The sequence below is a fragment of the Littorina saxatilis genome, linkage group LG17 (assembly GCF_037325665.1).
Source record: "Littorina saxatilis isolate snail1 linkage group LG17, US_GU_Lsax_2.0, whole genome shotgun sequence".
In the NCBI taxonomy this organism is placed as follows: domain Eukaryota; kingdom Metazoa; phylum Mollusca; class Gastropoda; order Littorinimorpha; family Littorinidae; genus Littorina; species Littorina saxatilis.
In genome coordinates, this window is record NC_090261.1 from 45189711 (window position 1) to 45202354 (window position 12644).

The 12644-nt window shown below is 43.5% G+C and overlaps 1 protein-coding gene across 1 annotated transcript in view; it reads right to left on the reverse strand.

The window, feature by feature from the left end:
• Positions 1-11611, reverse strand: part of LOC138953199 (ATP-binding cassette sub-family C member 10-like) — a 29315-nt gene extending 17704 nt beyond the window's left edge. Inside the window, exons 1-12 of the mRNA XM_070324992.1 lie at positions 11509-11611; positions 9566-10868; positions 8942-9157; positions 8480-8605; positions 7963-8190; positions 7457-7616; positions 6882-7057; positions 5216-5467; positions 3135-3233; positions 2445-2634; positions 653-901; positions 236-362 (exon numbers count right to left, since the gene is read on the reverse strand). Coding sequence (XP_070181093.1) covers positions 236-362; positions 653-901; positions 2445-2634; positions 3135-3233; positions 5216-5467; positions 6882-7057; positions 7457-7616; positions 7963-8190; positions 8480-8605; positions 8942-9157; positions 9566-10783 — 3041 coding nt within the window. The 5' untranslated portion in view covers positions 10784-10868; positions 11509-11611. The remainder of the gene's footprint in view (positions 1-235; positions 363-652; positions 902-2444; positions 2635-3134; positions 3234-5215; positions 5468-6881; positions 7058-7456; positions 7617-7962; positions 8191-8479; positions 8606-8941; positions 9158-9565; positions 10869-11508) is intronic.
• Positions 11612-12644: the final 1033 nt, after the last annotated feature.

Here is a 12644-nt window from a genome sequence, read left to right on the forward strand (position 1 = left end):
CAGAATAGTATTGTGCATCAGGAATGGTGTGATCAGCATTTTCAAACTTTTTGTATCATCACAAGGGAAATGTTATCCAACCTCTTTAACTCTACACAGTCAAACACATTCATTACAGCTTTCTTGAGCTAGCAACTTCACACACTGCCTTTCTTTCGGTCTTTCTCAAGTTAACATATTTACGCAAATGTGATTAAAAAGTATGCAAGTTCTCCAGTGTCATTTTTATACATACTGACTAAGCAGGAAAGCAGACGTTACTGCTGACTGAGCTGTTGTTGAGTTGTTTCCATGGTTACCGCTAGAATCATGACTGTGAGATATCCAGTAGGACAGCCACCAATCACTGGTGTTTCTTGACGCTGCCCAGAAAAATATCACAAATATACTAGGAGTGAAAACAAAACAATAATGAATGAATAATATTAAACCTCATAGAAAGAAAAAAACACTGTTTTGGTTCTGTTCAGACTGAATCAGAATACATGTACCCAGAAAGCTGGTTGACAAAGAAGCAGAAAGGTAAAATTGCTTGTGTTGTGAAGTCCATGAAAATAATAGACAGTCATAACGAGAGGAAAGACAATGTAAATACAATATTACTTTGTCCCCAACCCCAAATCGACCAACACAGCACACCCTGTTTCATTACCTTGCATGAGAAACAAGGAGAGTAAGACGAGGGGAGACAAGCAGGACCCCACAGCCTTCCAGTAGGTAGAATACACTGCAAGCTTGACCACCCCTTTCTCCTTCTCCTCCTCCTCCATCATACCCCCGTCTGCTTCATCCGGTGTCCCTCCTTCTTCCTCTTCCACACTCTCTGCATCTCCTGCGTTGTTGTTCTGTTCTTCTGCTTCAGATTCCAGGTGAACAGTTGGTAAAACCTCATTTGGGGGGCCTGAAAAAGGCAAAGAAAAACTTTAAATTACCAAGCTTCACTTTTAAATGTGATCTGAAGGACACACACAAAACCAGTGAACTCTGGAACAAGTTTAGACATGCTCAAGTTCTTTGGCGCCATGTCCATTTTGATTTTCTTGCAGCAAAAGTAAGCCAGCCCTTTATCCAAAAACAAATCTTCTTCTTCTTCTTGTCGATCACTCAGATGGAAACGCCGGTTCTCCGCGCAAATGTTGCCGTGCGCTGTAGGTCGTCCAGACTGCCATAGAGCTTCCCTTGCACCGTGGTCGCCTCCGCCCAGATCTGGCTCCTGAGGCCATCGTGTAGTGGGCAAGTCTGCAGCAGGTGTTCCGTTGTCATGCTGCCTGTTTGACAAGGGCACTGGTCTGACTGGCCAATTCTGAACTTGGTGAAAAGGTGGTGGTTCATTCGGTTGTGGCCTGTCTGCAGCCTGAATATGAGGACCTGCTCAGACCTTGTGAGCAGGTGAAGGGTGTCGTTTTTGTTGTAGTGTGGGTGCTGCTGCAACCACTTTTTGTGTTGCTTGGCCTTGATGATGGTCTTGGCTTCTTTGAAGGTGGTTGATCTGTCATTCTGGTCCTTCGTAGTGCCCTCCTTTGCCAGAGTATCTGCGGCTTCGTTGCCTAGTATGTTGCAGTGAGAGGGGACCCATTGCAGCACGACTGTGTGGGCTCTGCACAGGGAGGTCAAGGCGGATGACAGGTCATTCAGTTCTTTGTCTCTGGCAGTGTCTAAGGCCTGCAGGACTGACTTTGCGTCGCTGAAGAACACAACGTTGTTGGAGGAGAGTGGACTGTGGTAAATGTGGGCTGCACCTGTCTGGAGCGCTACTGCTTCAGCCTTGAAGTTGGTGGAGTAGAGGCCGGTAGCGAGGGAGATGTGTTCTTCTTCTCGACCTCCTGGGTACTTTATGTAGATTCCGGCACCACCACTTCTGACAGCCTGGTCGGCAGATCCGTCAGTGTATACATGAGTCCATTGGCGTTGGGGGTAGGAGTTGTGGATGTGTTCAATGGTGAGAGACTTCAGTTCAGCACAGCTCTGGGAGTCTTTCTTGCCAACGCCAGGAATACTGCAGCGTATCTGGGGTCTTCCTTCATCACTCCAGCTTGGGTTTTCAAGGTATTGGGGGATATCTTTGGGTTGCTGGTCCAGGATATCTTGGTGTCTCCTTTCCAACACCCTCGTCTGGTGGACGAAGCGATGAAGCTTCCTCTCTTCAGTCTTCCTTTTGTTGGTTGGCACAGTCTGTCTTTCATGGGGTGAGTTGGCAGTCGTTTGAATTTAGCTGCCTGGGTGAGGAGTTCAAAAACAAATGAAACCAGTATGAAGCTCAATTTTCAACAACAAAATTGAAGTATTGATGAAGTGTTTGAAACAACTAGCAGCTTATATTTGCAGGTCATCTTCCACCCAGTCAACTTTGTCATCCCAATTTCTGAAGTCTCCAGACATGCAAAACCAAATTTGACTCTTCTATCTTACGAACATAGAATACCTAAAACTTTCAACGGGCTCACCAGCTTTCTGTATCCTACCATCCTCCAATACCAGCACAACATCAGCCTGCGTTAGAAAGCGGACGTGGTGAGTGCACAGGATGCACGTTTTGTCGCGCAGCAGTCCCATGATGCAGTTCTGCATCAGGTGTCGAGCGACATGGGCATCCACAGCCGCCAGAGGGTCATCCAGAAGATAAATGTTTTTGTCCTGAAAGAGAACAAACAATCTATGTAATAAACACAGTGATGAACGCTAACTCTAAGTGGCTCTACACACACATAAGTAGTTTTTGGAAGAGTTTGCTTCAGTTTGTCACAACCTGACCATATCCTGCAAATTATTAGCCTACGAATGAATCACATTCAAAGAAGCAGATTTGAACTTTCTCCTCTCAATCTCAAGTAAGGACTAATCTATACACTCGGGTGCTTCAAGCAATTTTAAATTGCCAAAAGGCATCTGTACCACTTTTCCAGCCCCCCTTCCATTAGCAAGGTCAGATATGCATCAAGTAATATTTTGCTCTGCAAAAAAATCATAACAGAGAATTTGCTCAATAAATCTCACTAACCATTAGGGTCAGTTTTTCAGTTTTTACTCAGGACACTTTGTGACTCAAAGAAAAGTGTATTCCAGGTAGATTTGATTCTGTAATTTTTCACCAGGAAATGTTTGCACATTCTCTTTGATTGATAGGTGTGACATACCTGGTAGACAGCTCTGGCCAAAGCTACCCTCGCCTTCTGACCTCCACTAAGTGTAACACCATTCTCCCCAACTTCAGTCTGGTCACCAGCTGGTAGCACCTGTAAAAATATATTTATAAGCACCAGGGGGAAAAAGTAGGCAAGATCTTCAAAAGGCAAAACTTTTTATCTGTTGACCATTTAGGTAAGCTATTACATAAAGGCAATTTTGTCTGAATTTCTCAAGTGATAAAATATATGATACAACGATCAAAGCAGCGAAGAGTTCATAGTAAAAAAAGGTGAAGCCATTCAAAGTAAATCTTAAATCAGCTACATGTACTAAGCTACTCACAAAAAGTTAAGGATCACTTGCACACAAATTCATAACTTTCCAAATAAGAAAGCCAATGCGTTGGTATTTGGCAAACGTTTAATTCAATGCTTTAGTGATAACGATACAACATTTCCTTTAATTTCGAGCAATCGTTTGGTCTGTACATTTTATCAAAGTGTGTACGTATCGAAATTTAATTTCACAAAGTCGTTGAAATCACAAGACATGGCATTCAGATGCTCCCAAAAGTTCAGTAATGCGTGTAACCGCCCTGGCTGTTCTGGCACTCGACGCAGCGAGACCCCATAGAGTTGACCAGGATGGTGAAGATCCTGTGTAGAAGCGCCTGCCTCTCTGCCTGCAGCATCTGGTAGAGGTGCTGGACATCCCTGAGAGGGGAGTGGTTGCTCCTCACTTTGCGATCCAACTCATCCCAGAGGTTCTCAATCGGGTTGAGATCGGGACTGCATGCTGGCCACTCCATTCTGTTGACTCCAGACTGCTGCAGGAAGTCGTTGACCACCCTTGCCCTGTGGGGGCGAGCGTTGTCATCCTGGTAGACAGCCTGCGGTCCCATCTGCTGCAGTGTAGGCACAGCCAGCGATCAAAGGATCTCATCCCGGTATCGGAGGCCAGTCAGGTTACCCTGTACATGAAACAAGGGTGTTCTGTGGTGAAGGCTGAAGGTCCCCCAGACCATTACAGAACCTCCACCAAAGGCCACCTTTTCTTGGACAGTGGCGTCAATGTAGCGTTCCCCCTGGCGCCCCCAGACCCTCAGTCGGTCGTCGTTGTGGTTCAGGGTGAAGCGTGATTCATCACTGAACAGGACCTGGGACCATTGCTGACGTGTCCACCTCGCGTGACGTCTGCAGAAGGCGCGGCGTGCTGCCCAATGGGCTGGAGTTAAGCGTGGCCGTACAGCTGGGCGACGAGAACGGAGGTTAAACCCATAAAGGCGATTCCGTATGGTCTGCTGGCTGATGTTGGTGTTAGTAGCCACCCTCAGTTGCCTTCGAATAATGCTGAAAGAGGCTGTTCTTGTTTGCAAGGCTAGTCGTTCAATGAGACGATCTTCACGTGGAGTTGTCTTCTTTGGTTGCCCAGGGTGCGTCTTTCCTGGACCCTCCCAGTGGCTGTGAAACGTTGAATCAGTCTGACAATGACCGAGATGGACACGTGAAGTCGCCTGGCCACTTCTCGCTTGGGGACACCATCTTGGAACCATGCAACAGCTCGTCCCTTCTCAAACTCGTTCAATTTTCGTCGTGGAGGCATTGTCAGATAATGCCTAATACTGGTGGTATGGCTTCTCAAAAAGCCAAGCAAGTGACAGCATCTCACACATAAACAGCAGTGCTTGCACGTGCATAATGGTTTTTCCATGTGGCTTGTGCAATGTGTTCGGGCTGAACGGTCCAAAACAAGGTCCTTTTTCGCAAGTTTCCGCTTTTTCTTTTGCTACCAAGCTCAGTAGTAGAGAATCTCATGCAATGTTCCCACTAACACAACATCGCCCACTTACAGCTGAACAAGAATTCATAACAATTTGGTTTGACTGAGAAAGAAATAACAGTAGCGAACTGATTTTATTGAGCACCTGTTTTCTCTAAGTGATCCTTAACTTTTTGTGAGTAGTGTATATTTCTGCTGGTACATGTACATGCATTTGGGACTGAACTGACCAACCACTAACTCGCACATGTGGCTAGGGAAAGAGTCCATGACAAACATAACAGATTCTTATTGACAACAGAACCAGTACCTTGAGGTCTTCAGTCAGAGCACACGCCCACAACACAGCCTCATATCTTGTTGCATTGTACGGCTGGTTGAACAGGATGTTGTCACGCACTGTGGCATTCTGAATCCAAGACTCCTGGGCAGCGAGAGCGAAGCCTTGTTTCAACCCATGCACACACACCTCCCCCTGCAAACGGTTCATCTCCGCCAGGACTGCACTCAGCAAAGAGCTTTTACCACTGCCCACTTTGCCAACCACTCCAACCAGTTGTCCCTGCGAAATTATTGTATCATTTTAGCTGCCTCCATCTACTACTGCTAATATTATTACTGCTACATGTAGTACTACTACTACAGCAACGGAGAGGGGGAAAATCAAGCTTGATACCTGTGAAGAGAAATGAAGGGTCAAACATTCAGATGTAGACAAAGAAAGAGTCACATTTATAAGTTTATCTTGTTGTGCTCCCTTAATTACAACTTTCAATTACGGCTTTGTATTTATGCAACTGAATAAAAAAACTGTTTAAACCAAGAAAGAGTCAGTCAGACACTCGTATTCGTACATGTTCACATACACTCAGCCCCACACAACAAACAAGGCATACAAACAAACAAACCCCCCTTTCCCTTTCAAGAATACCACCCCTGCTCACTGTTCATAATGTCTGTATATTTACCCCCAATTTCAAGGCTACCCCGGTCTCTTTTAAGACCTCATTTTCTCATATTTTGTCAGTCTTGAAATCTTCTTCTTCTTCTTCTGCGTTCGTGGGCTGAAACTCCCATGTACACTCGTGTTTTTAGCACGAGTGGAATTTTACGTGTATGACCGTTTTTTACCCCGCCATTTAGGCAGCCATACGCCGTTTTCGGAGGAAGCATGCTGGGTATTTTCGTGTTTCTATAACCCACCGAACTCTGACATGGATTACAGGATCTTTTTCGTGCGCACTAGGTCTTGTGCTTGCGTGTACACACAGGAGTGTTCGGACACCGAGGAGAGTCTGCACACAAAGTTGACTCTGAGAAATTCTTTCTTTCTTTCTTTCTTTATTTGGTGTTTAACGTCGTTTTCAACCATCCAAGGTTATATCGCGACGGGGGAAGGGGGGAGGTGGGATAGGGGAAAGGGGGGAGATGGGATAGAGCCACTTGTTAATTGTTTCTTGTTCACAAAAGCACCAATCAAAAAATTGCTCCAGGGGCTTACAACGTAGTACAATATATGACCTTACTGGGAGAATGCAAGTTTCCAGTACAAAGGACGTAACATTTCTTACATACTGCTTGACTAACATCTTTACAAACATTGACTATATTCTATACAAGAAATACTTAACAAGGGTAAAAGGAGAAACAGAACCTGTTAGTCGCCTCTTACGACATGCTGGTTAGCATCGGGTAAATTCTTTCTCGTCCCAACCAATATGGGACTCCCCCTAACCCGCGGGGGGTCTCTGAGAAATAAATCTCTCGCTGAACGTGAGGACGAACTCACGCTGAGAGCGGCCGACTGGATACAAATCCAGCGCGCTACCAACTGAGCTACATCCCCGCCCCAGTCTTGAAATGAGGGTTCCACTGTACAATGAACATGAATTTAATCATCTTTGCTTTGATTCTAACTGAGACACTGAAAACACAGAATACACCCTCAATGACATCACTTACTGATCTTGACTCACCTTGAATATTTGAAAGTTGATTCCCTTCAGCTGCAAAGTGGTTTCCAGTTCCGGAGCACAAACATCATTCATTTCTGAGTGAAGATTCACAGCACTGTAGTTTGGATTGACTGAATCCTCTTCTTGCCAGGAAAATCTGCCATTCTTTATCTGGATGACCACATTTTCATCTATATCTGTCGATGGGAGACAGAAAACAAATATTTACAAATAAGTTGAGGATAAGCGATAAAGGAACTAAATCATACACCTGAATACTAAAAAAAGAAGGCAAGCATTCTCCGCGTCAAATGACTAAGACAAAAACTGCCATCTTCAATGTTAGACTTCTGACAATTCAAAATTGTTCTCTGTTCATAGAAAAGTATTTGTCTGTTACAGATCCTAGATAGCTTGTTGCATGCCACAATCAGAATAAGGGCAGTCAGCAGTTTGTCTCAAACCCCACTGTTGCAGCTAATCACAAAATCCACCTGGCCTGTCACACACAAATGCATCTAATCAAAAGCGCCAATAGAATATTCTGGATTTTTGGAGGTCCGTGTTGTCTCACTGTACCATTTATAGATACTAACCAGGTGGTGAGTAGTATTGGCCAGGGTCCAGCTCTTTCAGGGTGCAGAAGTTCTGGACACGCTTCAGTGACACCCATGATTCCATCAGACCGTTGATCACCCAGGGGAACGCATTCAGCGGAGCAATCAGCATGAGGAAGAGAGACAGGCTGGTGAAGACCTGACAACAAGTTCCAGAACATATAGAGGCTGGTGTAAAGCATCAAGTAATTTTGTACAATGTTCAGGCGAGACATACAAAAGGAAAGGCACAATTTACCATGCAATAATGTTCCAAATTAATATGTATGTAATCTCTTTCTTTCACACACACACACACACACACACACACACACACACACACACACACACACACACACACACACTCACACACACACACACAAACTATTTACATTCATAGCAAATCTCCAATTGAACACAAACAAACCATAAAGTTAACTAAAGTAACAAATACACAGCTTCTTTATAACAAATATAAACAACTTCAACACTTAATCAATACAAACCTTTGCAGCTGTCAGCTGATTGCCGAGTAAAACATATGTCGTGAAGGTGAGTATGGAAATGAGAACAGGTGTTGTGGCCCAGAAGTACACGCACATGGCGTCCAGGTATTTCCGACCCTTCAAGCTGTGAAGTTCTTTCCCACGAAGTTCATTGATTCTCTCTGAGAAATGGTCCTCCCATGCATAGAACTTCAGCACTCGTATCCCAAACAGCATCTCATTCATAAGCTAAAAAAGAAATATTTTTATTCAACTTTTGAGAATAGTGTCATGTAAGTGTGCCTGTCTACACATAAAATATTGAAACCTCACATCGGCACATGGACATCGTAACTGAAGCTATGGTACTGGTCAGCTCATTTTTACACCAGTAAAAACAATGCTGACTTATATTTGCTGACTATATCTTTCAATTGTAGCATACACTGAAAACAACAACATAAACTAATCAGCGAAACTAAAAGTATGGGGTAGGTTTCCTTTAACCTGTCACTAAAGACATTAGTGTATTAAATACCTTGACTCTTGAATCCTTCTGTTCCATCATGCGAGTGCTGAGTTCTCCGATTTTCATTGCCAACTTTCTGTTGATGGGAATGAGAATAATGGCAAACGCCAGCCCCGCAAGGAATGATAGTCCCACCTGAAATCAGCAGAAGTTCTGGTTAAACAAATCATTTAGGTTTAAATATTAAAATGCAGTTGTCTGTGATCAGTGATGCACTGTTCTGCTAAATGTTATGCACTCCTTGTTCATTTGCAGGCATCCATTTGGCACTACAACAAAATGCTTGATGAACGAATCATTCTCCTTCTTTCTTTCAGTCTTCCCACCTCCTAACCCTACCCTTTTTCCCCATAGCAGAAATCTGCTAATACAAAAGGTACTGAACGCTTTATCAGTGAGCCATTCCCCTTTCTTTCTTTAGGACTTCCCATTGTAACCCTCCCGTGTTATTTTTCTTCACATAGCACAAACCTGCTGATATAAAAGGAACAGGGAGACAGCAATCTGGAAGGGTAAACTCCAGAAGGCGTGGAAGCTTGGACAGAAGTTGACGATGCGATCAGTGTCTGTGCTCATGAAGTTGACGATCTCCCCTGTGTTAAATTTGGACTGAGCCACACTGCTCACAGTCAGAGCCTTTCTGTATACTGTGGTGATGATGGCACAACGAATCTTCAACGCAACTATCTACAACAAAAGATGTAAAACACAACATTCTTTGTATTATTCATTATCATATATAAATAACCATTTTGATACAAATGGTTTATTGCTAACTCATCAGTACTCCAACTAAAAACATTTAACATTGTTTGTAATATTCCATCAAGTTCAAGTTTACCATTTTAACATAAAAAATAACATTGGAAATTATTACTGACTTGCTAATATCTCCTTTCTATTCTACAGGTGCTCAATAGTTTGTTACAAATAAGAGGTAAATATACAGACACCAAGCCAGCAAATAAAACTCAACTATTCACATACTAAACAAGTGACCTATCAAAGGAAAAAAATGACAATATTAATAATCTACCATTATAAGCTTATCAGAGATGACAAGTTATACTACAAGAAAGTCGCAAAACTGCATACCTGGGAGTTGTAGTCAAACTGTGTTGAACAAAGTGTACCCAGAAATGTTGCCAGTACGAGGCAACAAGCATACAGGTACCCATGGTAGTCAGGCTCATTCTTGGTTTCGATGAATGAGACAAGCAAGTTGAGCAGTATGGGGCCAGCAAATCCAAAACCATCCGCCAGCAACTTCAGAGATCCTAGAGAGTAATATTCCCAGCCGTAGGCAGAATGCAAGGCTTGCAAAAGAGTTTTAGGTGCTGCTGGTTCTGCTTTGTGTGACCCCCTGAATCTTACTTCAAGTTCAGGACTATGGTCCATGGTAGAGTTGTTCATACCTTGGTGCTCTGTATCTTTCTTCTTGCCACTTAGAATCCTGTGGAATCTTTTTTCAAGCCGTGTAGTTTCTAACCTTGGGGGAAGCTCATATATGTCATTCACACTCTCTATTTTGCCTTTACTGCCCCGTAGCATCAATTTCTGCACCCAGTAAAATGAAAGCCATGAAAGACAGTTCACTCCTTTTTCTCCCTGCAGTGATTCTGTTCTTGGAGCCTGGATGGCACCGTACGATCGTATATGGGCCCAAGTAATTGGCTCAGTATCTGGCGTATGGTAATTCACGTTAGCAGAGATCAAATCTGTTCTGTAAAATCGTTCCGAATTTGGAATAAGTGTGAAAAGACTTAAAACTAACAGTCCAAGGAAAGCATAGCAAGCATACTCTTCCGCTTCATTGCGAGCAGCTGAGTGTTCAATATGTTGGATTATAACAGATCGTGTATGAAGTGCTTCAGCAGCGACAACCAACATCAAAGCCAAAAACGCCCACAGGGGTCCTCTCAGGGTTACTGTGTGAAAATATCTCACGTTCATGACATACAATGCATGAGTAATCCACGCGAAACAGATGATCCCACCAGACACACAATCAACCAAGCTTGGCTTCACCCTCAGCAAATAGTCCGAGAAGAATATCTGAAAAAGTGGTACCAGAGCCATGCATACACTGCACAAGAATCTCAGTATCAAGAACCATGGCCAGCTAACATAGAGCCGACTTCCACTGAAGCGAGTCTGTCGGTGAGCGATGTAGAAGCTGCACGTTATAGCAAGAAGCGTGTGGGAAGTACATTGAAAGACCACTTGCTCAAAGCAGTGGCCAAAGTCATTGTTGGTCCAGGCCGTGAAATTTTCACCATGGTCACAAAACTTCTGCCAGTCCCAGGAAAGCATGTTTACTGTCTTGGTATTGCAGTTGCCTCAGCTCTGTGGCACTGGAGTTTCCTCCCTCAGCAGCTGCATACCCGCCATCTGCTATCTGAAGCCGAAACCAAATTGGAAAAAAAGTATATTATAACTATAACTTGCATAAGACATACATGTATGTATACATTTGTATGACCACTATGTAGTCTGTAGATTGCAGAAACACCGACACATTAAATGATTAACACAATAATGTTGACTAAAATCAGACAGGTAAGAATATGACAAACCTCACAAGGAATACAAAGTGCAAGGTATGTTATAGAGAACAATTATCCGTTATTTTTTTGAAAGTTGAAAACTGCATTCTCCAATCAAAAAACTTGGACAGCTGACGCCAACACTGGCTCCTGCAACCTACCTATACCAGATCCATATTCAGATCCAGACGCCGTTTACGATATTTTTTCTCTTCCATATTACAGTATTCGTCAAAACGAATGCTGCCTTTCACAGGTGCACTAGCTTCCGCAGGACAACCTTGTATACAAAAAACGTAGCCCCCCAAAAATTAGATGGGTGGAAAGGTGAATTTGCTCTCATTCAGAGTCGGTATCACAATCACTTATCAGCTGAAAGTGCCAATGAAAAGAAAGTACACTAACATTTAAGAAGCCTCGCATACGTTTTGACGAAAGCATTCACGCAATTGAGAAACGATTGCACATTCACGCGTTTCGGAAACAAGTTACCGTGTAATTCTGCCCAATTTCACATCAATGCTCTTCTGGGTCATATTAAATCAGTAGTTTTCCTTGTCACAAATGTGATGTGTTGTCTTTGAAGTTTTGACCACGGTAGTTCACTCCCATCACTTCCGCCTACATATGCAGACGACACATATTCCACTTCCGGTTTGCATCTCCCATTTTGTCAGATCAATGAAAGATAGTTTCTATGTTTGTTTGTATCAGATCTGACGATCGATGACGGCAAATTGAAATCTGGGCAGGTTGGAGAATCAGTAGATGTTTGAGGACCAGAGAGCTGTAATGCGCCGCCTACTTTCACTTTCCGGAATTCTTTTTTTCACTCAGTCAACTGAGTAGAGTTGACTGAATGTCAGTTCAACGAGAACGGAGAGCGATGTTTGTCTCCCAAGGTAGATATATATTTTATCCCCGAGTACGCTAGTACTAGGGCTCAGCAGACTTTGATTGTGTGTCTGTCTGTCTTTCTCCACTTAACAGCTTATTGCTGGGAAACTACTGGGCGCAGTTCGTTCAAAAGTTGATACACTAACTTGATAATAGGTCCGATTGATCGTATTAAAACTTCATAATGTTACCTGGGACATAAATACGAAATAAAACCACAAAAACGACTTGGCCGTAGGAGGAGTTCACACCGGCGGGGCAACACGCAGCCATTGACCTGATAGAACAGCCGAACGCGTCACACAAAAATACGTCATGACAAAGTCACACGCAAAGCGAAAGAGACTTTGACGTCATTTACTTTTGTTCGGAATTTTCCGTCTGTTCCTAGCTTGTCAGTGAAGACCTGACGTGAGTAAGCGTACCCAAAACGTCTTTGTTCTCTATTCTCATTGCAGCTGTGAACTAATCAGTCTTGTGTCTCGGTCGTGTAGGCCGTACAGAGTTTGCTTCTGCAATCATTGTGTTCGTGTTGATGACGGCTTCATAAGACAAAATAATATGCGAATCTATCGCGAGGAAGACGTTTATGTACAAATCACCGAACCCAACCCATTTTGTGTGTGCATTTTTCTGAAGAATAAACTGCATGTGGTTAATTTCATCCGTCTTGGGCGGGGTCGTCTGACGGTTGGCAGACAGCACAAACACCCTGTGACTGCTCGCAAGGA